The 26,733-nt window shown below is 53.5% G+C and overlaps 2 protein-coding genes across 3 annotated transcripts in view; both read left to right on the top strand.

The window, feature by feature from the left end:
* LOC140598756 (uncharacterized) overlaps window positions 1-9,680 on the top strand; it is an 89,976-nt gene extending 80,296 nt beyond the window's left edge. Inside the window, exons 3-7 of the mRNA XM_072757287.1 lie at window positions 5,549-5,588; window positions 5,869-5,949; window positions 6,277-6,381; window positions 6,718-6,824; window positions 9,526-9,680. Coding sequence (XP_072613388.1) covers window positions 5,549-5,588; window positions 5,869-5,949; window positions 6,277-6,381; window positions 6,718-6,824; window positions 9,526-9,550 — 358 coding nt within the window. The 3' untranslated portion in view covers window positions 9,551-9,680. The remainder of the gene's footprint in view (window positions 1-5,548; window positions 5,589-5,868; window positions 5,950-6,276; window positions 6,382-6,717; window positions 6,825-9,525) is intronic.
* A 730-nt stretch (window positions 9,681-10,410) lies between these two features.
* On the top strand, window positions 10,411-12,442 carry LOC112925328 (USP6 N-terminal-like protein). 2 transcript variants are annotated; one of them, XM_026006045.2, is made up of 3 exons: window positions 10,411-10,693; window positions 11,219-11,315; window positions 12,026-12,442. In XM_026006045.2, exons 1-3 carry the CDS (start codon window positions 10,508-10,510, stop codon window positions 12,355-12,357), a joined length of 615 nt encoding a protein of 204 aa, XP_025861830.1. In that variant the 5' UTR covers window positions 10,411-10,507; the 3' UTR covers window positions 12,358-12,442. The 2 variants fall into 2 exon arrangements, with proteins under 2 accessions (XP_025861830.1, XP_072612577.1); XM_072756476.1 differs by having other exon boundaries at window positions 11,583-12,221.
* Window positions 12,443-26,733: the final 14,291 nt, after the last annotated feature.

Here is a 26,733-nt window from a genome sequence, read left to right as displayed (position 1 = left end):
TTTGAGAATATGCAGGGGACGATCCAAATCTTTTGGTATCGGTTCAGACCCAATTTGTGACCCAGTATGTGGTCTATTATGGAGAAAGTTCCATGTGCACTTGAGAAGAATGTGTATTCGGTTGAGTTTGGATGTAAAGTTCTGTAGATATCTGTGAAATCCATCTGGTCCAGTGTATCATTTAAAGCTCTCGTTTCTTTGGAGATGTTGTGTTTAGAAGACCTATCGAGTGTAGAAAGCGCTAGATTGAAGTCACCAAGTATAAGTGTATTATTATCTAAGTATATTTTAATTTTGGTTATTAATTGATTGATATACTTGGCAGCTCCCACATTCGGGGCATATATATGGAGGATTGTTAAGTCCTCTTGTTGGATAGATCCTTTAAGTATGAGATAGTGTCCCTCTTCATCTCTCACTACAGTCTTCGGGGTAAATTTTAGTTTATCTGATATAAGGATGGCTACCCCTGCTTTCTTTTGAGGACCATTTGAATGTTAAATGGTTCTCCAACCTTTTATTTTCAGGCTGTAGGTGTCCTTCTGTCTAAAATGAGTCTCTTGTAGACAGCAAATAGATGGGTCCTGCTTTTTTATCCAGGCTGAAACCCTGCGCCTTTTGATGGGGTCATTAAGCCCATTCACCTTCAGAGTTACTATTGAAAGGCATGAGTTTAGTGTCATCATGATATCTATTCAGTCCCTGTTTTTGTGGATTGTTCCACTGAACTTCTTCTTAAAGGGGAATTTTAATAGTCCCCCTTAAAATTTCTTGCAGAGCTGGTTTGGAGGTCACATATTCTTTCTGTTCCTGCCTGTCTTGGAAGCTCTTTATCTCTCCTTCCATTTTGAATGAGAGTCTTGCTGGATAAAGTATTCTTGGTTGCATGTTCTTCTCATTTAGGACCCTGAATATATCCTGCCAGCCCTTTCTGGCCTGCCAGGTCTCTGTGGAGAGGTCTGCTGTTACCCTGATACTCTTCCTCATAAAAGTCAGGGATTTCTTGTCTCTTGCTGCTTTAAGGATCTTCTCTTTATCTTTGGAAATTGCAAGCTTAACTATTAAATGTTGAGGTGTTGAACGGTTTTTATTGATTTTAGGGGGGAGATCTCTCTATTTCCTGGATCTGAATGCCTGTTTCCCTTCCCAGATTAGGAAAGTTTTCAGCTATGATTTGTTCAAATACATATTCTGGCCCTCTGTCTCTTTTGGCACCCTCGGGAACCCCAGTAAAACTTAGGTTTTTCTTCCTCAGGCTGTTGTATATTTCCCTTAATCTATCTTCATGGTCTTTTAATTGTTTGTCTCTTTTCCCCCCAGTTTTCCTCTTTGCCATCAACTTGTCTTCTATGTCACTCACTCGTTCTTCCACCTGGTTAACCCTCATCATTAGGACTTCTAGTTTGGATTGCATCTCATTCAATTGATTTTTAATTTCTGCCTGATTAGATCCAAATTCTGCAGTCATGAAGTCTCTTGAGTCCTTTATGCTTTTTTCTAGAGCCACCAGTAGCTGTATAATAGTGCTTCTGAATTGGCTTCCAGATTTTGTAACTCTGTGGGAGAGAGGACTGTTTCTGATTCTTTCTTTTGAGGTGAGGTTTTCCTTCTAGTCATTTTGCTCAGTGCATAGTGGCCAAAAAGAAGTTGTATTGGGAAAAGGAGAAAAAGAGAGGAGAGAAAGAAGGAAAGAAAAGAGAAAAAGAAAAAAGAAAAAAAAGAGAGAAGAAAAAGAGAAAGAAAATGAAAGAAAGGAAAAAAGGGGTGGGGGAAGCAAACAAAAATCAAAAAGGAAAACAAACAAACAAAAAAACAAAACAAAACAAAACAAAAAAACCATGGGAGAATATTTCTGATTCTGTATGCTGTAAGTCCCTTGACTTCCCCTGCTTGGGGAAGCACTTGGAAGTGCTGCTTGGTCAAAATTTGTTTTTCCTCTGTCCTTCTAGCTGGTCTCGGGGAGCAGCCACTTGTGCTGATTTTCAGGTGTTAGCTCTTGGGGGAGCTGCTCTGCCCCCTGCCTGGTGCAGGGCTCAGTGAGTAATGTTTATCCTGTTTATCCAGTGAGGCCACTGTGAGGCTCAGTGGGGGTTGTTTACCCTGTGAGGCCCCTGGAGGAACAACCACAGGGGCGGCAGCCAGCTCTGGAGCCCTGGAGTCAGCTCCCACAGTAACTATGGAGCTCTCAGTCTGCAGGGGCCTGGATGCCCCAGGGCGGGGCCGCTGATCTCAGCTCGGGGCAGGAGCGTCCTTGCTGTCCTGGGCCCTCCTGGCCTCTGCCTGTCCCGGGGGGAGGCCGGATCCTGGGCTGTGTCCTGGCGCCCTGTGCTTCCCGGCCTGCGCTGTTGGATTCGCGCTCCCGGCCGCGCAGCCCCCTCTGCGGGGAGCCTCTGCCCGAGCCCCTCCGAGCTGCTCCCGGGTCCAGCCGTGTGCGCTGCAGCCCTTTAGGGAGCTCGGCCCGGGGTGTGGCGCGCTCTCCCCGGGGCACAGGTGTCTGTTTTGTCCCAGGGAGCCTGAGGGCATCCCCGCCCTCCTGGGATCCTGCTCTAACTCCCTGCAAGCGCTTTTCCGCCAGGGAAGATTGGTGAAGCTCCTGCTTCTCTGGGATGGGCCTTTCCTGTCCTGGGGGCACTCGCCCCGGCCTTAGCCCAGCTCCTCGTGGGGCCCCTCCCCCTTGGATGCCTTTTGTTTCTTTAATCCCCCCCCCCCCCCCCCCCCCGCCCCAGTCTTCCTACCTTGATAGAAGTGAGAACTCTTCTCTCTGTAGTATTCCAGCTGTTCTCTCTTTAAATCTCAGGCCGAATTCGTAGATTTCCAGGATGACTTGAAGGTTATCTACATAATTTGGTGGGGACAGGTGACTTGGGGACCCTACTCTTCTGCCATCTTGCCCCTCCTCCAAATAGCTGCGTTCTTATTGGAATGAGAACCTTGCACCATTCTAAGTGAGGAGGTTCCCTGAATACTGCTCTACTGCACCTGGAGACACAAGCCTTCCAAGCCAGCAGTTTTCCACTTATGTCGCACGACGTTCTGACAAACATCTCTAGTGAGGATGCTCAAAATGGAATCTGCAGGTAGTGTGGAACTGTGAGGGACTGCGAGTGAGCTCACCTCTCAGAAGCATGTTCCCCTTGGACACTGCGTTCAACTAGCTTCTCATGTATGGAAGTTAGTATGTAGCGCCAATCTAAGACAGGAATTCTTTGGAAATTGCTGGATTCAGCTTGGAGACACTAGTCTTCTGTGCCAGCACCTTCCACTTACCTCTCACAGCACTTCTGTCATGCATCGAACCTAGGCCTATTAGAAGTGAAGTGTACATGCAATAAGCTCAACTCTCAGAAGTGTGTATACCTTGGAGGCAGATGTCTTCAAGCCCCTCATTTATGGGAGTCAGAACCTAGCAACAGTCTAATTGAACAAGGCCGTTGGCAATTGCTGTATTGAACTAAGATACACGGGAGTACAAGCCTAACACTTCCACATCCTTTTCACACAACCCCTTCCAGCGTGTAACATAAGGATGTTAGGAGCTATGTCTGCAGGAGGTCAGGATGCAGGAGGGTCCTGCCCTGAGTTCAGCCCTCACAAGGAAGCATACTTAAAAGCCAGCTTTCAACTAGCTGTGTTCAATAGGAGTGAGAACGTAGCAGCATTCTAAGTGAGGAGGTTCCATGAATACCGGTCTACTGCACCTGGAGACACCTTCCAAGCCTGCATTTTTCCACTTGCGTCCCACGAGCTTCTGACAAACATCTCTGGTGAGGATGTTCGAAACTCAGTCTGCACATAGTGTAGAACTGTGAGGGACTGCGTGTGAGCCCAACTCTCAGAAGCAAGTTCCCTTTGGACACTGCGTTCAACTAGCTTCTCATGTATGGAAGTTAGTATGTAGCACCAATCTAAGACAGAAATTCCTCGGAAATCGCTCGATTGAACTTGGAGACACTAGTCCTGTGGGCCTGCACCTTCCACTTACCTCTCACACCACTTTTGTCACGCATTGAACCTAGGCCTCTTAGAAGTGAAGTGTATATGCAGTCAGGATGTGGGAGGTACAGGCCATTAGCTCAACTCTCAGAAGTGTGGTTGCCTTGGGGGCAGATGTCTGCTAGCCACTCATTTATGGGAGGTAGACCCTAGCTACACTCTAATTGAACAAGGCCGTTGGCTATTGCTGTATTGACCTCAGATAACACGGGTGCAGGCCTCACACTTCCACATGCTTTGAACACAACCTCTTCCAGCATGTAACATAAGGTAGCTGCGTTTTTATGGCAGTGAGAATGTAGCAGCATTCTAAGTCGGGAGGTTCCATGAATACTACTCTACTGCACCTGGAGACACCTTCCAAGCCTGCATTTTTCCCTTTGCATCCCACGAGCTTCTGACAGACATCTCAGGTGAGGATGTTCGACATTCAATCTGCAGGCAGTGTGGAACTGTGAGGTACTGCGTGTGAGCTCAACTCTCAGAAGCAAGTTCCCTTCGGACACTGCGTTCAGCTAGCTTCTCATGTATTGAACTTAGTATGTAGCACCAATGTAAGAGAGCAATTCCTCAGATATCTGTGGATTGAGCTTGGAGACACTAGTCTTTTGGGCCTGCACCTTCCACGCCTGCTTTGGGCAGGCCCAGGTGTCTGCCTCCTGCATCCCGGGGGGGGGGGCAGGGGGGTCCAGTCCCTTCAGCAGGGGATCCCGTGGGTGAGGGGCTCTGGGGCCGGGGCGTGCTCTCCTTTGGGGGATGGCCTGGTCTGGGGTGAGTGGCAGGGGTGCTCTCACCCACACCCCCCAGCCAGGGCTCCCACAGTCCCAAAGGCTTCTGCGGGGCTGCAGGTAGATGTCGGAGACCAGGCCAGGGCAGGGAGGGAGGGGGGGCCGCAGAGGGAGAGCCCGACCAGGCAGGAGGAGGGAAGAGGAGGAGGGGGCTGCCCTGGGTGGGAATGAGGGAGGAGACAGCCCAGTGGCCTAGGTCGCAGTGGACGAGGCTGATGGGTCAACAGCCCCATGAGAACCTGATGGAGGCTGGAGACCCCAGGTGAGGCCCCCTCAGCCCTGCTCACGGCCCAGTGGCTGCTGGGATGGCTTAGGGGTGGGTCATGCTCAGGGGCTCTGACAGGACAGGAGGTGAAATGGGCCAGGGTGGCAGAGGTGACAGCAGAGAGGGGAGTCAGGGGACAGCAGGGGGACGACCAGGGGGCATGGCGAGGCCGGCAGGACGCTGGGCAGTTAGGCCCTGGGGAGGCGGGGGGACCTCAGCGGGACGGTCATGGGGCACCCGGGCCACGCTGACAGCTCTCGGGCTGGTCCATCGAGGAGGGGGCAGGTCACCTCCTGGGGGCACCGAGGGGTCCCAGCCCACCCCACCACCGGCAAACACCCTTCTCAGACCCCCCAGAATGCTGCCCCTGCCCGCCCTCAGGCTGCTGGCAGCCCCTGCCCTCCCTGGAGGAGCCCTGCCCTTCCCAGGCCCCTGGGTGCAGACGGGGGGGGGTGTGGCTGTGGGGCCGGGGCCTCAGGGCTCTGTGTCTTTTGCCTTCCAGGGACAAGGAGCTGCCCGGCTCCAGCCCCCACGAGGCCAAGGTGAGAGCCCATCCTGGGCCCCGGGCAGGACGTGGGTGGGGGGGGGCTGGGGCCAGCTGTCTGCACCCTGTCCCCCAGGACATCCCCGGGTATCTCCCCAGTCCCCCGTCCCAGCGCTGCACGGGCTGCCAGGAATGCACCCCAGACCTGGAGCCGCAGTCCGCGGGGGGGCCCTCTGCCTTCCTGGCTCTTCTGGGTCCCGCGGGGGACTGGACGTGGCCCGAGCGCCCACCTCCTGCGGCTGGAGCCTCATCTGCGGCCCCCGCTTGGCCTCTTCCAGAAACTCCGCCAGGAGACCCGGTGTGCCAACAAATGGATAAAAATGCTCAAGCGATGGGACCACTACCTCCCCAGCGAGAAGGTGGGGCACTGGGTGCCCCCGAGGGCTCTCCATCCTGACAGAGCTGGGCGGCCGCCCTCAGTGTCCTCCTGCCCCGTCCTTGGGGGAGCCCCTGTCTGGGGAGAGTCTGCTGGGAGCCCGAGCCTCCCCAGACCCCGGGACGGTGGTGGGGGAGCGTCAGGTCGGGGCCATGGTCCCTGCTCCTCGTGGGGAATGGGGCCCAGCTCCAGGGAGACCCAGCCTCTCCGCAGACACCGTGGAGCCGGAATCTTCTGGATGCCTCACACTCCCTGGGCTCCAAGGGGCGGCCCTGGGCCCCTCTCACCAGCACTGCCTTCCTCCCTGCAGCTGCGGCTCTGGGTCTACAAGGTGGTCCCGCCCCAGGTGCGGGGACAGGTGTGGCTGCAATTGCTGAACGTCCAGGTTAAGGCCAGGAATGCCGGGAAATACCAGGTGGGGCCCTTCCACTCCCTGTGGACCCTCAGTCCCCTCCCCACCAGGGCTGACCCCCTGTCCCCTCCCCACCAGGGCTGACCCCCCATGTCCCCTCCCCACCCGGGCTGACCCTCAGTCCCCTCCCCGCACAGACAGCTGGGCATAGGCCCTCACGCAGGCCCCGCGGGCACGGTGGGCACTCCCACCATCCCCGGCCTCCCAGGGGAAGGAAGGAGGTTCCTGCAGGACACACTCCCATGGTGGCCCCAGGGCTCCCTGCCCAGGATGGCAGCTGCTGACAGGTGGGGGTCTGTGTCCCTGACGCCGGCTCCTACTCCCGGGGTCTCCCCGCAGGAAATGAAGGAGGCGGCCCTGGTCTCCCGGGGCATCATGCAGATCGACCTGGACATCAACCGGACGTTCCGCAGTCACACCATGTTCTGGGACCGCTACAGGGTCGGGTGAGGCTGCTGGGCCAGCGGGGTTTGGGGGCCCGGGAGAGGCCCAGGGGCTTCTGTGCAGGGGACACGGGGTCTCTGAGGCTGGGGGGAGCGACGGCAACAAACAACACACTGCCACATGGTAGGGTGCTGGGGATGACCCCCGTGCCCCCACCCCCGGGGTCTCTAGGATGGGGAGGCCACCAGGACGGGGCCTCCAGGGGTCACCGTCTGAGCTGAACCCCAAGGGGGTGAGGGGCGGCCCCGTGAAGAGCAGGGGGCTGAGGTGGGGGCGTGGGGGGCAGTAAGGGGACCTGGGTGCCAGGCGGCCAGGCCGCAGCTGGACCAGGACACATGGACCCGACGAGGGTCGCACAGGTCAGGGTGACACCCACCCTCAGTGCTTTATGTACTTCTGAATTCTGGGCATTTTATTTTAGACAATTTGGAGTTGGTGAGCACACATAGTTTGACGACCCCCAGATATCGCCCCGGTCCAGGCAGGCCCTGCGCTGAGCACACGGGGCCCCAGGGGCAGGGGTCACAGCAAACCTGACTGGGGTCGCCTTTATCTGTAGACGTCTCCGTGTGCGCCTTAGAGAAGGGGTGCCCAGTGTCCGCAGCCCCCCACTCCATCCCCCTCAACCACCGCCCCCATGCCATCCCCCTACACCAACCCCCACACCATCCCCCACACCCCCCCACACCCCACCCCTACACTATCGGTCCCGCCCCCTCCCACAAGGATGCGGTGCAGCTGCCCCCTGTGGGACATGCTCAGCCTCCCCGGCCACCTTGGGGTTCTCTGGATGGCCTGCTCCCGTCAGAAGCTCAGGTGTCCTGTAGAGTCCCCAGGGGCCGCAGGGAGGGGGGAAGGCAAGGAGCCCCCGACAGGGGGGGTGCAGGTGGGTGGAGCAGAGGGTGCAGCTCCCTCTGTGTGCAGCGGGTGGGATGTGTGGGAGCCCGGGACCCCAGGGGTGACCTGCAGGGGCTCCAGGGGCGGGGCTGAAGAGCCGCCAGGCAAGGGTGGCTGGGCTTCCCGGGGGGGCCGCTCGGACCGTCTCCCCAGGAGAACTCGGTGCTCCTCCCTGCAGGGAACCTGCTGCCCCCCAGGGCCCCCGCAGCCCTCAGAGCGTGGCCCGGTCAGGCTGACCTGTGACCCCCGGCCCAGGGGGAGCCGACTTCCAGCAGCCCGGGCCCGGGGGCCGCAGAGCCGGGGTGCAGACTCAGGCCACTGTGCGGGGGGCATCAGGCGGCTCCTGGCAGTGCTGAGGGGGCCGCACCCCGTACCCCCCCCCCACGGGCTCAGATAGTGACCCCAGGGGTTTGCAGCCTGTATCGGGGTCACACCTGCACCACGCTCCCTGCTCTCCTCATGGTGGCTCAGACCTGGAGCCCCGAGATGCTCTGGGATGGGCGGGTCCAGGGTGCCCCCCACAGAGTCCAGTCCAGGGACACCTTGGAAGGCCTGGGGGTGCGCTCAGGGCCATGGACGCCCCGGCTGCGTGGGCTCGGGACAGGGGCCACGTGGGGCTGGTGGTGTTCCCGGGACACGGGGCCAGGCCAGGGCAGGGGAGGAGAGGCATCAGGGGCTGCGGGGACCGGGGCAGGGGGAGCGCTGACTCCCAGGGGGCGTGCAGGGGTGCTGCTCCAGGGCTGGAGGGGGCGCTGGCGGCGCTGGGGGAGCCCGGAGCTGCACACCCCACAGCGGGAGCCGCATGGAGGCATCAGACACCCCAGGGTGCACATAACCCCTGGCCCGCTGCACGTGTAAGGTCGCTGCCTGTCCCTGTGCGCAGACCTGACCCCAGAGATCGGCCCCCGCGGAGGGGCCCTGAGGGCTGTGGGGCCTGCGGGGCAGGTTTCTGCACCTCGGCGGCCTCGCTGGGCAGGGGCTGACTGAGCAGAGCCCCCCGCTGTCCTCCCTCCTAGGCAGTGAGCCCTGTTCCACGTGCTGGTGGCCTACTCGGTGTACGACACCATGAGTGTCCCTGCCCCCGCCTCCTGCCCTGCAGGTGGCCTTGTCCTGAGTGCTGGTGACCAGCAGGACTCACAGTTAGGGCCCCCGAGATGCCGGGGAGGGTCTCTCTCCTCCGGGACGGGCAGGGGGCTGGGTGCAGACCTCCCAGGGGAGGCAGGGCCTGCGTGCCCGAGGGCCAGGGTTGCCTGGGGCCCCCGCGTGCACCACTGCCGTCCTAGAACTTGGGTCTGGACCCTGACAGATGGGACTACTGATGAGAACCCGGGTGGGGAAGGTTCCCACTCCCCTGAAGGGCACGAGGCCGAGGGGCCCAGGAGGCCGCCCCCTTCCACGGCGCATCCAGAAGGGTCCCCGAGGACACCAGCTCACACGCTCCCCGGCCCCATGGGGTGTCCTGGCCCAGCTCCCCTCGTGGGACCTCCCAGGGGCCACAGTCAGGGCCCCCCCCCCCGACCTGCCCTCCGGGGGGTCTCCAGACCTGGCGGGTCCCCTGCAGCCTGGCACAGCTCACAGAGGCCCCTCCTGCTGGTCTGAGGACGGGGGCCCTGGCACGGCGGCCGCAGGGCTCGGTAGCGGGGCCCGGGGTGCTGGTGCCCGAGCTGGTCCGGGTAGCCCTCACCTGCCCCCCTGCCCTCTGGGAGCCCCCTCTGGGAGCCCGGGCTGTGAGGGAGCCGGGGGAGCCTGACGCCCGCGGGGAGGGCTCAGAGGCGCACGCCCTCTGTGGGGCTTTGGCTTTTGCAGGAGGTGGGCTACTGCCAGGGCATGAGCGAGATCGCGGCCATCCTCCTCATGTTCCTGCCCGAGGAGGACGCCTTCTGGGCGCTGGCCCAGCTGATGACCGACGACAGGCACGCCATGCACAGTAGGGGCCCGCCGGGCCGCTGGGCAGGAGGGGAGCTCAGGAGGGCCTCCCTCCAGGCTGCTGCACCAGGGGGCAGGCGGGGACCCCCAGCCCGCCCCCCCACTGGCAAGGGCCCTGCCTCCCCGGTGGCCTCGGGGTCCCAGAGCCACGGCCACCCGCCCCACTGTCTGCAGGCCAGGCTCATACTCCCGCTGCTCCCCCAGCCTCCCGCCCAGCTGCCTGCTTGCCCCCCAGGCCCCCCTGCCAGCCCACGGCCACACGGGGCCCAGAGGGCAGCGTCTCCCCCTCCCAGGGGCCCCCAGCCTCACTCCCAAGCCCCACAGAGGGCTGTGCACACCCATTACCCTCCCCGTGGCCTGCACCCACTGCCCCTTGGGGCTAGGGACCCGCCTGTCCCTGCGGCGACCCCTGCAGGAGAGAGGGTGCTGGGTCAGCCAGGCCTGGTCCTTAGCCTCCAGCCCACTCCCCTTGGGGTCTCTGTGAGGACGAGGGTCCCCGGGCCCCGCACCCCCGGCCTGGGAGGCAGCCCTGCCCTCTGGGAAGAGCAGGTCCAGTCAGGGCTCAGAGGGCGGTGGGCACACGGGGGTCAGGGCATGGGGGGTGGCCCCTGCCCCGACACCCACCACCCCGCCTGGTGCAGGAGGAGGTCCTGATCCTGGGGGCCTGGGGCCTTCTCAGGCTTCTTTGTCCCGGGCTTCCCGAAGCTCCTCAGGTTCTAGGCTCATCATGAGTGCGTCCTCGAAAGAGCTCTCCCCGACCTGAGGAAGCACATGGACAGTGGGAGCTCCTGAGGCTCCGTCCCCGGGGCCCCGGGGCAGGGGGTGGGGGGCACGGCCCTCCAAGCTGCCCAGAGTTGGGGTCATGTTCCTCCCCCTGGGGTCCCAGGGTCGCCCTCGGGGCTGGGCAGAGCCATGGGGAGCGCGTCCACCCGGCTCCAGGGGCCGCGGCATGGGGCCTGAGCACCTCCTGCCCTCCCGCCAGGACGAGGAGCAGATGTCCACCAGAATCTACACCCCGAAGTGGTTTCCCCAATGCTTCCTCGGCCGGGTGAGGCCCCCCCGGGACCCCCACTCCCGGACCTGCCCCCTGCCCCTAGGGAGGGCCCAGCTCAGCCCCACCCTCTAGATGAGCCAGGCCTGACCCCGGGGCCCTGAGGCTGAGGCTCGCAGCCCAGCCCATCCTGGAGAAGCCCAGAGGGTCCCTGGAGGAGGTTCCGGGGGTGAGCCATCTCTGCCTCAACTCCCCCGGGGGAGGCCGGGTCAGCCTGGGGTGTGGACAGGCCCCCGGCCCATTGGGGGGCCAGCCTGGGGTCCTCTCAAGGCGTGGTGTCGTCAAATGGGGGCAGAGTCTGTGCCCCCAGGGGTGTGGGAGGTGCTGGCTGGGGTCGGAACCCGGAGCGGCCAGGAGCCCTGATCTCCCTGGGAGGAGGGCACGCACAGGGGGGCTGTGGTGCCTCATCGGAGGCAGCCGGGGGGTGGCAGGGGCTGTGGACAGATGGGAGGCCTAGCCTAGCCCCAGCCGAGCCCCCCAGGGGCCCTGCTCAGGCTGCTCCTCCCACCCACTGTCCCCTAGATCCCCTTCTCGCTCACCCTGAAGCTGTGGGATGTATATACTGGATGGGGAGTGGTGCTCACGGCCATGGCCTACACCATCCTCAAGGTGCACAAGAGTAAGTGAGCCCTTGGGAGCCCAGGTGTGCCGGGGTGGGGGCAGGGGCGGTGACCCTGTGCTCTGAGCAGCACCCAGACCTGGGGCGGGGGGACGGCGGGGCAGGCGGGAACAGTGGGGCTCCCTGAGAGGAGCAGCAGGCAGGGGCCACCCCGGCCAGCGCACTCCCACGGCACTCCTGGGCACAGCGGGACCCCAGCCACTGCCCTGGGGGCACCGGGGGCCCCAGGGCGGGGCCCTCTGGGTCTGACTCTCACCCACCGCCCAGAACGCCTCCTGAAGCTGCCCCTGGAAGGGCTCCGGGAGTTCCTCCAGGACTCTCTGGCCCGGCCCTGGGCCCTGGAGGACGAGGCAGTGCTCAGACACCTTCGGGCCTCCATGACCCAGCTCCAGAGGATGCGGTGCAACCTGCCCCCCCCCAGCTGGGCTCAGGGCCCCGGCCCCTCCCGACTCGGCCTGCTGGGGCTGCCCTCAGGGGACAGAGCCCCCGGGGCCCCTGTCCTCATCTCTGGGGCTCTCCTCTCCTGCTCTAGCCTCGGGGACCCCAGGCCAAGGCTGGGCATGTGGGCACCCATTGCAGGGCCCGGGCACCAGTGTGGGGGGCTGAGCACAGGGTCAGGCCGGGGGGCCACACGGGAGCCGTGAGGACCCCCAGGGCCCCCAGCGGGGGACACATAGCCTGCTGGAGACGCTGACCCGGCCTCTTTCCAGTGGGACCTGAGGAGTTCCCCACGAGGCCCCTGGGCCTGGAGCGAGTGTCCCTGGTGCCCGGGCCTCTCCTCCCTTCTCCGGCCTCTGAGACACTGCCCAGGGTGGAGGAGCAGGCCTCCCCGGGCCCAGCCACCCAGCCTGAACTGTCTGGACCCCCTCCCTGCCAGGCCATCGTCCAACTTCTCCCCCAGCGATGGAACTCCCTCCCCATCCTCCCAGTGCAACAAGACGGTGCAGGCAGGCGGCCCCCAGACATGGTGGGCTTGAAGACAAAAAATGGGGTCCCCTTCCCTTCGGCACCTGCCTGGACCACCCCAGAGGCCCCGCAATGAACCAGGCCTTGGAGCACTCCTGGGACTCCCATCACGGGGTCCCCCCAATCCCCTAGGGACAACACTGTCGGGCTCAGGACACCCTTCCTGCCCCGCAGCCACTGCAGCTCGTGCCCCTCACTGGGCAGTGACGGGCAGAGCCAGGGCAGAGCCAGGGCGGCGCTGAGCCCGCTGCCCTGAGGCCCCGCACAGGCCCGGGACCCTCTTCCCTCTGCATCCACGGGGCAGCTTGATGCTCGCGGGCCTTGGGGGCAGACTGTGGCGGTGAGTGTGGGGGCCTGGAGACTCTGGCCCGCTGTCACCGTGCCCTGCCTCGTCTTGCTGTCCCTCCTGGCGGGCGGCACCCCCCGCACAGGACACCAGCCCCTGACCCAGAGGGACCTAGGCTGGCCTGGCCCCGGGCTCTGTGGGGGCAGGGGCGACTCGAGCCCCCCCCAGGCCCAGCACAAAGACTAATGGGATCCAGCCCCCTGGGGCCCTGGCCAGGCCTGGGTTCTGGCCCTGGGCTGAGCGAGCCCTCTCACAGCTGGATGTGGCCTCCTGGGCCCTGGCTGTGCCGCACAGATCCAGGTCGCTGACCTAGGGCAGCCCTGGGGATCCCGGGACACCCCAGGGCAGGGCAGCAGGGGCAGGCCCGTGGGCCCCACCTGCACCCACACCAGGAGGCAGGCTCCTCCACGTGCTGGGCCTCCAGCAGTCAGTCACCCGGCCCCAGGGGGCCTGAGGCCGGGGTCCAGCTGCCCTGCGGGGACCCAGCGCAGGAGCCCATGGGCCGCAGGTCCAGGTCAGCCCTGCTGTCCTCAGAACCGCCTCTCCACGCCCCAACCTCAGGACACGCGCCCCCACCCGGAGTCCGCACAGGCTCTCGGGTGGGGGACTCCAGCACCCGCACCCCTGTGGGATTCCCGCTTTCCTCTAAGGACAGGAAGGTCTCCCAGGGGAAGGCACGCACCCTCGGCTCTGAGCCCCTGTTTGCTGTTGCGAGCTCAATAAAGTGTTGTGTGAAAATGCACGGCCGGCTTGTTTCTGCGTCTCCCGGAGCTCTGTGCACGGGGTGCGGAGAGACCCCCAGAGAGGAGGAGGGGGCACCGCCCAGGCCCCGACCAGCCCCTGCAGGGGTGCCGCCAGGCACACACAGCTGACGTTCCCACGTGCCTTCCAGGGGCGGCCAGATGCCAGGGTCAGGACCCCACAGACACTACTGTGACTCAGCCTGTGCCTGGGGCCAAGACGGGCCTGGGACAGAGTGACAGCCGGGGAGCCTCAGGTCACCAGGGTCTGTGCAAAGCGCCCTGGGAGGTCTGTGCCCCCTGTGTTCAGGGGGCCTGGGCTGCCCGGGCTCCGGGGTGCTTCCTCCCGTCCCTGCCCCATGCCTGTGTGCCTGGGGCACAGAGGGCCCGCAGGGCGGTCAGCGTGGCCTCGGAGGGGATGTCAGGACAGCAGGCCCTTGCAGCTCACACACCTGAGCCACCCTAACTGGGCGAGCTCAGCATGCACACCTAGTGCTGCTGGATCTCTTGCACCAGAGTGTGGAGGGCACCCTGCACGCCCTAGAGAGTAGGGGCTGGGTGAGCGTGGGGCTCGGCCTGAGGGCAGGCAGCGCAGGGGATCGAGGGACCCCAGCCCAATCTCCACCCTGACTCCCACACACAGGCAGCCCCAGGGCTCCCCCCATGGGCAGCCGGCTCCTCAGGAGCTCCCCCCAGGGCGGCCCTGAGGTCTGGCTCCCCGCTGGAGAGGCATCGGGGAGAAGAGAAGCAGCCGGCGCTCGGCGGGGACCCACTGCCACCCACGGGAATGTGGCCGAGCTGGACCTTCCAGCTCAGCTGACCCTTCGGCGGGACGGCACGGCATGAGGGAGCCCGGGTTGGCCAGGAGAACCCAGCTAGCTGCCCAGCGCCAGCACCAGAAATGATAGTGTTTCAACCATTTCGGCGTCAGGATGACGCGGCCCGAGGATCAGATCGTGGCACGGCGACAGACACACACACACCCCTAACCCAACAAACATCGGAACCCCCCGAATGTTGTCAAACAGCAGCCGGAAGGTTACAGACACGACGCTGGGGTCCCCGGTAGGACACATGGAGGATGCTACAGACCATGGCTGCAGAGGCGCTGGAGGCCCGAGGATGTGCCTGCGGGTGCTGACAGGGAGCGCAGGGCGGCGGGAAGCAACCTACAGAGGGGGGGCCCCTCCTGGGAAAGGACGCCGGGTCCCCTCGAAGGCTCCAGATGCTGACATCTGTCCTCCTCTCCTTCAGCTTCTGGTTCCCCCCCCTATTTTGTTCTTCCTGATTCTCCTTCAGCCTCCACCCTGCATCCGAGCCACTGACCACACGGGCTTCTTTACGATGTTGGGTCCCAAAAGGAGGCTGAGCTCTGGCTCCCGGGATCGGGAAGGATCATCGCCGAGGTTTATGCTGATCCCCCGAGCTCGTGCCTTCACGGCTCTTCTGTCCTGTAGAACGAGGGGAAGCACAGGCCTTACAGGGAAGGAAGCCCACTCCCACTCGGGTGGGACCATCCCTCGTGGAGGACGTCATCTGGGCCCAGGAGTGCAAGCGGGGTGATCAAGAACAGGTCGCAGGTTAGACATAGTCTGCTTTGAGGTTTGTCCTGAAGCGAGCACGATGTCATGCTTTATTAGTTCATCCATTTATTATTTGCTAAAGATTTTATTTTTATGTCCTCTCTACACCCAACATGGAGTTCAAACTCACAATCCTGAGATCAAGGTCCCCCGATCAGGCCGGCCAGGCACCCCAGAGCCATGTTTCTCATCTCTTTGCTGGCTCGCCTATCTCTGCATCCAATTGGGACATCGAGTCCATGACGGGGGAGCTTTAGCTACCTCCGAACCTAGAACGTTCTCGCTGTATCCCCATCCTAGAACGACCTTCGCCATTGAATAGCAATTTAAATAAATCGGCAGTCAAATGACTCCTGGTGAAGGAAATGGCCAACTTGTCACGTGTGTGGGCCCAGCTCCCTGGGTTCCCGGGGAAGCTCTGCTTTCTTTAACATCGATCAAGGTCCCAATGACTCCACCGCACCTCGACGCGAGGGCTCAGTTTCTGCCCTGACACAGGCAGCACATCGGCTTCAATTAATACCTATTAATCAATCAAAAGGAGCCTGGCCGCTCGGTGTGGCTTGTAAGAACACGCGACTCTTGTTCTTGGGGTGGAGAGTTCAAGCCCCATGTGGGTGTAGAGATGACAGAAAAATAAAATCTTAAAAAGAAAATCAATCAGTCGGTCTGGGGGAGACACAGCCCCAGATCCCATAGGGGCAGGGAGCTAGCTGACAGGTCTACGCACAGTTTTAGAAGCAGCAGAGCACAAAGTCAGAACTTTCTGCTAGAGTGGGGGACATGCCAGCCTTGACGGTGCTAGGGAGGCGAAGTGGGGGGTGGCCCCTGGAGCAACAGGGTGGGCTCAGGGTCCCCGGGGTCCCAAGGATGGTGGTGCCAACGGTTCCCAGGCCCAGGAACGGGGACCCCGGCCGAGAGCCACGGGACTAGGGCCAGCTGTCTGCCCTGTGTGGCCATAAACTGCAAACCCCTGTGCAGTCACGGGGCCGCATCCCTGGGCCGGGCCAGCAAAGGCCAGAAGTGGGAGGAGACCCTCCAGGCAGGAGGAGCACGGGTCTCCCCCAGGACAGCCCCTAAAACTTGGAGGTTTGAAACTCAGTCACTTGTTGGAGATCAAAAAACAAACAGAAGCTGGGAGGCAGGCAGGGTGAATGCAGGGTCTGTAGAAGCGGTGGAGGCCGTGGCCCGGGGGCTCCTCTGCGGAGGCCCCTGCAGACCGGGGGGCGGGATGCTCAGCCCCAGGCCCAGGGGACCCGGGGCCCCCGCCCGCATCCCGCCCTCAGAGCCGAGGCTCGGGGCAGCACAGCGCCGCCCGCGGGAGGCCAGACCCTGCCTCTGACCCGCAGGTGCATCGCTCCCGAGGCAGGTGCGCACCTGAGGTCAGCGCTGTGGCACCGCCCCAAGACCCTGCCCCGACCCCTGGCCGCCGCCAGGTGGAAGGACGGCAGAGGCTGCAGAGCTCCGCGGGGAGAGCGGGGTCGAGCTTCCTCTGTACTTTGTGCTTGCTTTATTTTCATTTCTTTTCTTCGATTATTTTTTATTAATTGCTTGATTTTAATTTTTATGTATATACCTTATATATTACTTATTTTTGTTTACTTTCATTGTACTTTGATTTTCTTTCTTATTTTGGAATTTAGATCCTTTTAACAAGCACGCCAAAACACACACAGGATCTAGTGGGTTTTTTTTGGGGGGGGGGCGGTTGCTGTTGTTGTTATTGTTGTTTTTCTTGTTTTTTTCTTTTTCTTCCTTCTTTTTGGATAAAATAATGAGATGGAGAAATTCACCTCCAAAAAAACCTCCTGGTACTCACAGCTAGGAAGTTCATCAATACACATATATGATGTCTGACTAGAGTTTAAAACAATGATTATAAAGATAGCAGCTGGGCTGGGAAAAGAGCACAGAAGAAAACTTGAGAAAACCTTACTGTAGAAATAAAAGAACTAAAATCTAGTCAGGCCAACGTTAAAAATGCTATAACTGAGATGTAGTCCCAAGTGGAAGCCTTAAAAACAAGAAAGGTTATGGACCACAGAGGCAGATGTAGGGAACTCAGCCACTTATTAAAACAATAACATTCATATCATAGGAGACTCAGAAGATGAAGAGAGAGAAAAAGGGGCAGAAGTTTTATTTGAACAAATTATATAAACTTCTCTAACCTGAGGAAGGACACAGACACTGAAAACGAGAGCACAGAGAACTCCCACTAAATTCAACAGAAGCCGACCATCGCCAAGGCACATTGTAGTCAAATTCACAAAATACACAGACAAGGAAAGAATCCTGAAAGCGGCAGAGGCGGGGTTGGGGCAGGGGGAGTCCTTAACCTACAAGGGAAGATGAATCCAGTTTGCAGCAGATCTGTCCACAAACTTGGCAGCCCAGAAAGGAGTGGAAGGAAATATTCAATATACTGAATGGGAAAAGTATGCAGCCAAGAATTCTTTCTTCAGCAAGGCTGTCATTCAGGATGGAAGGAGAGATAAAGAGTTTCCCAGACAGGCAAAAAATAAAGGAGTTCATGACCCCTAAACCAGTCTGGCAAGGAATTTTAAGGGGGGCTCTTCTAATGGGGGAAAAAAAGAGACCAAAACCAACAAAGACTAGAAAGGACCAGAGAACATCGACAGAAACACCAACTCTACCAGTAACACGAAGGCACTAAATTAATATCTTTCGATAATCACTCTGAATGCAGATGGAATAAATGCTCCAATCAAAAGATATAGGATATCAGAGTGGATTAAAAAAACAAGATCCAGGATGCCTGGGTGGCTCAGGGGTTGAGCCTCTGCCTGCGGCTCAGGGTGTGATCCTGGAGTCTGGGATAGAGTCCCACATTGGGCTCCTGGTGGGGAGCCTGCTTCTCTCTCTGCCTAGGTTTCTGCCTATCTCTCTCTCTTTCATGAATAAATACAATCTTAAAAAAAAAAAAAACACCAAGATCCATGTATATGCTGCCTACAGACGCTCACCTTAGACCTATAGACACCAGCAGATTGAAAGTCAGGGGATAGAAAATCATCTATCATGCTAATGGACATAAAAAGAAAGCTGGAGGATCCATACTTATATCAGACAAACTAGATGCGAAACCAAACACTGGGGACACCTGGTGGCTCAGTGGTTGAGCATATGCCTTCGGCTCAGGGTGTGATTCCGGGGTCCCAGCATCGAGTCCCACATCGGCCTTCTCTTGGGGAGCCTGCCTCTCCCTCTGCCTATGTTTCTGCCTCTGCTTCTCTCTGTATATCTCTCATGAATAAATAAATAAAATCTTTAAGTTAAGAAAAGAAAGAACAGATACTGTAAGAAGAGATGAAGAAGGGCATTATTTCATAATTAAGAAGACTCTATCAATCTCTATCTGATTATCAGATCAAACAACTGTAATTATGTATGCCATCGACATGGGAGTACCTATATATAGAAACCAATTAACAACAAACATATAGAAACTCACTGATAATAATACAACGACAGGGGATTTTAACACCCACTTACGATCATCTACGCAAAAATCAACAGAGGAACAATGGCCTTGACTCTCTGGACCAGAGGGACTCATCAGATAGAGTCAGAACATTTCATCTTAAAGCAGCAGAATACACATTTCTTTCAAGTGCACATGGGACACTCTCCAGAACAGATCACATCATGGGCCACAAATCAGCCCTCAACAGGTACAAGAAGATTGAGATCATACCATGTACATTTTCAGACCACGACACTATGAAACTCAAAGTCAAGAGCAAGAAAAAATTTGGACAGACCAAAAATACGTGGAGATTATGAACATCCTACTAGAGAATGAATGGAGCAACCAGGAAATTAAAGAGGAAATTTAGAAAATATATAGAAACAAATGAAAATGAAAACATGTTTCTCCAAACCTCTGGGATGCAGCAAAGGCATTCCTAAGAGGGAAGTACATAGCGATACAGGCCTACCTCAAGAAACAAGAAGTCTCCAATACGCAACCTAACCCTACACCTAAGGGAGCTGGAAAAGGACAGCAACAAAGCCTAAAGCCTGTAGCAGAAGGGAAATAATAAAGATGAGAGCAGAAATAGACAATACAGAAACAACAAAACAGTAGAATGGAATAGTGAAACTAAGAGCCGGTTCTTCAAAATAATTAATAAAATGGATCAAGCCCTAGCCAGCCTCATCAACAAGAAAAGAGAAAGGACCTTCTCTAAATAAAAATCACAAATGAGAGAGGAGAGATCACAATCAACACCAGAAAAATAAGACAATTATAAGGGAATACTATGAAAGATTATATGCTAACAAACTGGGAGAGAGACCTGGAAAAAATGGACAAATCCCTAGAAATGTGCAAACGAGCAAAACTGAAATAGGAAGAAATACAAAATGTGAACAGACCCGTAACTAGCAAAGGTATTGAATCAGCAAGGCACCTGGGTGCCTCGGTGGTTGAGCATCTGCTTTGGCTCCAGTCAGGATCCCGGGGTCCTGGGGGATTGAGTCCCACATCTGGCTCCCTGCATGGAGCCTGATTTTCTCTCTGCCTGTGTCTCGGCCTCTCTCTCTCTGTGTCTTTCATGAATAAATAAATAAAATATTTTTTTTTTTAAAAGAAAGATGAGACAGGACTCAAATAAAATCACAAATGAGAGAAGAGAAATAACAAACACCACAGAAATACCAACAATTATAAGAGAACATTATGAAAAATTATATGCCAGCAACTTAGAACCTGGAAGAAATAGATCAATTCCTAGAAATGGATAACATAGCAGAAATGAAAAAGGAAGAAATAAGAAACTGGAACAGACAGATAACCAGCAAAGAAATTGAATCAGCAATCAAAAATCTCCCAAAAAACAAAGTCCAGGACCAGATGGCTTTTCCGGGGCAATTCCACTGGACATCTAAGGAAGAGTTAATATCCATTCTTCTCAAATTATGCTCAAAGCAATCTACACATTTAATGCGATCCTCATCAACATAGCAATGGTATTTTTCACAGAACTGGAACAAATGATCCTAAAATTTGTATAGAACCATGGAATATGGGCTGCCCAGGGGGCTCAGTGGTTTAGCACGGCCTTCAGCCCAGGGTGTGATCCTGGAGACCCGGGATCAAGTCCCATGTCGGGCTCCCCGCGTGGATCCTGCTTCTCCCTCTACCTGTGTCTCTGCCTCTCTCTCTCTCCCTTCTCTGTGTATTCTCATGAGTAAATAAATAAAATCTTTAACAAAACAACAACAAACCATGGAAGATTGAAAATAGCCAAAGCAGTGTTGAAAAAAAAAAAAAAAACCCAAAGCTGGAGTTTCAGATTTCAAGTTATATTACAGATCTCTAGTGATCCAAAGAGTATGGTGCGGGCACAAGAAGGAGAGCCTTAGATCAATAGAACAGAATGGAAAACTGGAACAAGGCACACACCTGTAACTCTATGATCAATTAATCTTCAACAAAGCAGGAAAGAATATCCAACGGCAAAAAGACAGTCTCTTCAACAAATGGTGTTAGGAAAACTAGGCAGCTACGTGCAGAAGAATGAAACAGGACCACTTTCTTACACCATGTATGTAAAAAATAAATTCAAAATGGATTAAAGACCTAAATGTGAGACCTAAAACCATAAAAAGAAGAAAAGATAGGCAGCAATGTCTTTGACACTGGCCATTAGATCTTCTTTCTAGATATGCCTCTGGGGCGAGGGAAACAAAAGCAAAAATAAACTATTGGGACTTCATCAAGTTGAAAAGGTTCCGCACAGTGGAGGAAACAACCATAGCTAAAAGGCAACGTACAAAATGAGAGATGTTTGTAAACGACACATCCGATAAAGAGTTAGTGTCCAAAATATATAAAGCAAATATAAATCTCAGCATCCTAAACACAAATTACCAACTGAAAATGGGCAGAAAACATGAATGGACATTGTCTCTGACAGGACATGCAGATGGCCACCAAACACACGGAAAGTCACTCAGCATCACCCATCATCAGGGAAATGCAGACCCAAACCACAATGAGATGTCACCTGACAGCCGTCAGAATGGCTAAAATTAACAACACGAGAAACAACAGGTGTTGGTGAGTCTGGGGAGAAGGAGGAGTCCCCTTATACTCCTGGTGGGAATGCAAACAGGTGCAACCACTGTGGAGAACGGTGTGGAGGGGCCTCAAGAAGTTAAAAGTAGAGCTACCCTACGATTCCGGAATTGCGCAGCGAGATACTTGCCCCAAGAATACAGAAGTACAGATTTGAAGGGGGACATGCAGCCCAATGTTTGTAGCAGCGTCATCAACAGCAGCCAAACTGTGGACACAGCCCAGGTGTCCATCGACAGATGAAAGGGCAGAGACGATGGGGTAAATATACAGACTGCGACGTCACTCGGTCATCAGAATGGATGAAATGAAGCCATTTACAACAACGTGGGAGAAGAAAGGACTGATGGTAAATGAACTAAGTCAGTCAGAGAAAGACAATTACCATACGATTGTGTTCACATGTGGATTTTAAGAAACCAAACAAACTGGCAAAGGGGCGTGGGGGGGGGTAATGAGAAAAGGAAACCAAGAAACATAGTCTTAACCATAGAGAATAAACCAATAAATACCAGAGGAAAGGGGGGGGAATGGGGAATCGGGGGATGGGGATGATGGAGGATGATTGTAGCCAATGGTTGAATCACTATGTGGACACCTGAAATTATATTATACTGGGAATATATACTGGGAATATTATACTGGGAATATATATATATATATGTATATATATATATATTATACTGGGAATTCCCAACAAATGGGAATTCAAGTAAAACTTTAAAATAACAATTGTTAGTATTGATAGAACGGATGCGCACAAGAGATAAAAACAGAAAGGAAACTGAAAATCCAAATAGAGTATTTAGAGCCACAAATCCCCTCCTTATCTCAGCTCAGGAGATGCCTGCTATGTCTATTCTCACCTCAGCAGAGGCCTGGAGTTAGATTCTCTGGAGAGGCCTCTGAATGGATGGATGCCAGGCACATACCCTAACCCAAAACATAACTATAACACTTAAAACTAACCCATTGAATATACTGGGAGTCCCAGTGCCAGGCACATGAGCAGATCCAATCTCTACTTGTATACAGACAATAACCCTAACCTTAATCTTAAACTTAACCTTAACCTAGCCTAACACTAGACCTATCAATAACTGAAAACCAAACGCTAACCCCTAGTCCCTAATCCATATACCTAACCCTGATGCCAACTATAACCCTAACCCTACCCTAACCCCTAACCCTAACTCTAACCCTAACCCTAAACCTAACCATTTAATAGCTGTCTCGCTGAATTCCTGGGACAAAGTGTAACTAATGGCTCCACTCTTCTGCCATCTTGGACTCTTTTGGAGGCTAAATAACTTATCCCAAATCAAAGAGCTTATCAGTGCTAGAGCTGGGATTTGAACCAGGCTGAAGTCCTCCCAAGCTGTTGCTCTTATCCAAATACTTTGTTTCTGCCATTAGAGCAATTAGCCCCAAATAAGTAGAGCATAAGGATCAGCTACTCTCAATATTTTGTAAAGCAGCTGTGTGTTGACTTTGTATCCCGCATCTTTACTGAATTCATGTATGAGTTCCAACACATTTTTTCTTTGTGGAAGCTTTAGTGTTTTTTACATATCGGATCATGTCATCCACAAACGCATTACTGTACCTTTTTTTTTTTTTTTTTTTTTTTTTATACAGATGCTCTGCATTTCTTTTTCTTGCCTGGTTGCTCTGGCTAGTACTTTTTAGTGCTATGTTGAATAGAAGTGGCAAGAGTGGACATCCTTGTTTTGTTCCTGATCTTGCAGTAAAAGCTTTCAGTCTTTCACCATTGAGCATGATGTTCACTGTGGGCTTTTTGTATCTGGCCTTTAATATGTTGAGGTAGCTTTCCTCTATTCCAAGTTTTTTTCAGTGTTTTTATCATAAATAGGTCTTGAATTTTGTCAAATGCTTTTATTGCATCGAGAAAATGATGTGTTTTATTCTTCATTAATGTGATATATTACATTATTTTTATTTTTTATTTTTTATTTTTAAAGATTTTATTTTTTAAATTTTTATTTATTTATGATAGTCACACAGAGAGAGAGAGGCAGAGACACAGGCAGAGGGAGAAGCAGGCTCCATGCACCGGGAGCCCGACGTGGGATTCGATCCCGGGTCTCCAGGATCACGCCCTGGGCCAAAGGCAGGCGCCAAACCGCTGCACCACCCAAGGATCCCCGGATCATGTGATTTTTATTCATTCTGCCTACCTCTATTTTTTGACTGGAGAGTTTAATCTCTTTACATTTCAAGTAATTACTGATAAGGAGGGACTTACATCTGTCATTTTTCCATTTAAAACAACAATTTGCTATTTGCCTTATATTATTACTATTCCTTCATTTTTGATTCTTTTGTAGTAAAGTGTTTTAAGTTATTTTCTCATTTCTTTTTGTATATATTCAGTAGCTATTTCCTCTGTGGTTACCATGGGGATTACATTTAACATCCTAAAATTATAACACTCTAATTTGAATTTATATCAGCTTAACTTCAGTAGCTGCATATAACAACTCTGCTTCTCTACAGCTCTGTCTTCACCCCTTTTGGTTATTTTCTTTTAAGATTTTATTTATTTATTCATGAGAGACACACACAGAGAGAGGAAAAGACACAGTCAGAGGGAGAAGCGGGCTCTCTGCAGGGAGTCCAATGTGGGATATGATCCCAGGACCCCAGGATCATGACCTGAGCCAAAAGCAGATGCTCTACCACTGAGCCCCACCATTTTGGTTATTGATGTCATGAAATAACATCTTTCTACATTGTGTGCCCCAAATATAAGCTAATAATTCTTTAAGCACATTAGTGTTTTAAATTGTCTAGAAACAAAAGTTATGATAATAGTAACTCATAGACATTTAGGGTTTTCTGATGTATTTCTTTTTAAAAATCATGTACAAAATAAAAAGTAGAATTACAAACCATTGTTGCAATAGTACTAGCTCTTATAATTACCCATGTATTTACCTTTATTGAGATGTCTATTTTTTTAAAGATTTTATTTATTTATTCATGAGAGACACAGAGGCAGAGGGAGAAGCAGGCTCCCTGCGGGAAGCCCGATGTGGGACTCGATCCCAGGACTCCAGGATCACACCCTGAGCCAAAGGCAGATGTTCAACCACTGAACCACCCAGGAGTCCCTAGATCTTTATTTTTTCATATGGCTTCAGGTTAGTCTTCATTATACCTTGCAGGAGTCACTCAAGCATTTCTTGTAGGGTAAGACTAGTGGTTATATACATCCTCAATTCCTGTTTATCTGGGAATGTCTTAAATTATCCCTCACATTTGAAGGACAGTTTTGCCAGATATAGAACTCTTAATTGACAGGTTTTTTCTTTTAGCACCTTGAATATATCAACCCGCTGCTTTCTGGCCTTCAAAATTTCTGATGAGAAATCTGCCAAAAATATTTTTGAGGAAAGCCCAGGTGGCTCAGTGGTTTAGTGCCACCTTCAACCCAGGGCATGATCCTGGAGACCTGGGATCGAGTCCCATGTTGGGCTCCCTGCATGGAGCCTGCTTCTCCCTCTTCCTGTGTCTCTGCCTCTCTCTCTCTGTTTCTCTCATGAATAAATAAATAAAATCTTTTAAAAAATCTTTTTGAATATCCCTTGTATGTGATAATTCTCTCCTTCCTTGCTGCTTTCAAGATTCTTTTGTTGTCTTTTGAAAGTTTTCTTATAGTGATTCTCAGTGTCAATCTCTTTGAGTTCATCTTACTCAAAGTTCACGGAGTTTCTTAGATGTTTATATTCATGTCCTACATCATATTTGGGAAGGTTTCAATCATTATTTCTTCAACTATCCCCTCTATCCTTTTCTCTCTCCTCCACCCGGGACTCCCACAATATGTATGTTGGTCTACTTGACGGTGCCCAATGAGTCCCTCAGGTTCTGTTCACACTTCTTTAATTATTTTTTCTTTATGTTCCTCAGATCTAGTAATTTCTATTGTTTTACATTCAAGTTCAGATTCTTTCTTCCACCTACTCAAATCTATGACTCTCTCTAGATAATTTTTCATTTCAGTTATTGAATTTTCAGCTCCAGAATTTCTTTTCAGGTTCTTCATAGGTTTCCTGTCTCTTTGCCTATTTACATTTTGTTCACACACTTTCTAGACTGTATACATATCTTCCTTTAGCTCTTTGAGCATCTTTTTTTTTTTCTTTGAGCATCTTTAAGATAGCTTTGTCTAGTATACCTTCCACCAGGTCTAGTGCACCTAACACTGTTTTTTTTTTCTGTTGTTGTTATTTTGTCTGTTTGTTTGAAGTAGGCTCCATGCCCAGCATAGAGTCCAATTTGGAGCTTCAACTTATGACCCTGAGATCACGAGTTGGAAGTTTCACCAACTGAGACAACCAGGTGCCCTGACACGGTTTTATTTATTTATTTTTCTGTTGATTTTTTTCCCCTCTGAATGTGCCATAGTTTCTTGTTTCTTTTTGTGCACCTTACAACACTGGACACTGATCTAACAATGTGGTATTCTGGAAATCAGATTCTCCTGTTCCCCCTAGAATTTGCTGAGTTTTGTTGCTATTTTTCTTTTTTGGCTCTTATAGGTTTTCTCTGTGGCAAGGGTCAACCTGAGGTGTAGATTTAAAGTCTTCTCAGGTCTTTTCTTAACCTTTCCTTGGGAAGGTATGGTCACTTTCTAATATTAACCCCATATACTCTGGCTTTTTAAAAAAATTTTATAAAGTCCATTTAGTTTACATATTTTAGTTTAAGGGATAGAATTTATATATTCATCAGTTGCATATAATACCCAATGCTCATTACATTAAGTGCCCTCTTTAATGCCCATCACCCATTACCCATTGCCCCCACCCAGTGCCCACCAGCAACATTTAGTTTCTTTCATAGAGTTCAGAATCTCATATGCTTTTCTATCTTTATTTTATTTTATTTTTCCATCCCTCTCCCTATGTTCATGTGTTTTATTTCTTATATTCCATATATGTGTGAAATCATAAAGTATTTGTTTTTCTCTGCTGACTTATTTCACTTAGAACAATAAAATCTAGTTCCAAACATATCATTGAAAATGACAAGATTTCATTCTTTTTGATGGCTGAGTAACATTGCATTATATATATATATATATAATGGAATATATTATATATATATATATGAATGGAATGGAATGGAATATATTATATATATATTCATAAAATATATCTCCATTCATCTGTTGATGGAAATCTGGGCTCTTTTCATGTTTTGACTATTGTGAACATTGCTGCGATAAATACTGGGGTGCAGATGACCCTTTGAATCACTATATTTCCATCCTCTAAGCTCTTGAACTCTAACCCTAACCCTAGATTGGGTTCAGACACGACCCAGCCCCAGAGCCTGGCTCCAAATCCTGAGGGACTGATGAAACCTGAGCAATACCAGAAAGCTTGAGACACTGCCCAGGAGGAAAAAGTGCCATTTATATGCAGGGCAGATAGCAGGAGCTCGAGAAATCAGAAGGGCTTCCTGAGCCCAGTCCGAAGTTCAGTGACCCCTACACACCATCCATGCATCTGAGCCTCATGCTAACCCTAGCCCTCACTTCAGCCCTGTGGGGAGGTCTCCCCCATGATGGCAGATGGGACCCTCCAAAATCCTGGACCCCTAACCTCTAACCCTAACCTTAAACTCATCTCTCCATTGAGGTGTTCTC

This window comes from Vulpes vulpes, chromosome 4, assembly GCF_048418805.1.
Source record: "Vulpes vulpes isolate BD-2025 chromosome 4, VulVul3, whole genome shotgun sequence".
NCBI classification, from domain to species: Eukaryota; Metazoa; Chordata; class Mammalia; order Carnivora; family Canidae; genus Vulpes; species Vulpes vulpes.
This window is presented reverse-complemented; position numbering and strand designations above follow the sequence as displayed.

Coding starts and splice junctions, on each gene's coding strand:
- LOC112925328 (XM_072756476.1), top strand. CDS start 10,508: ATGTTCCTCCCCCTGGGGTCCCAGGGTCGCCCTCGGGGCTGGGCAGAG. Junction 10,694..11,218: donor CCCAATGCTTCCTCGGCCGG/GTGAGGCCCCCC, acceptor ACTGTCCCCTAG/ATCCCCTTCTCGCTCACCCT. Junction 11,316..11,582: donor CATCCTCAAGGTGCACAAGA/GTAAGTGAGCCC, acceptor CCCACCGCCCAG/AACGCCTCCTGAAGCTGCCC.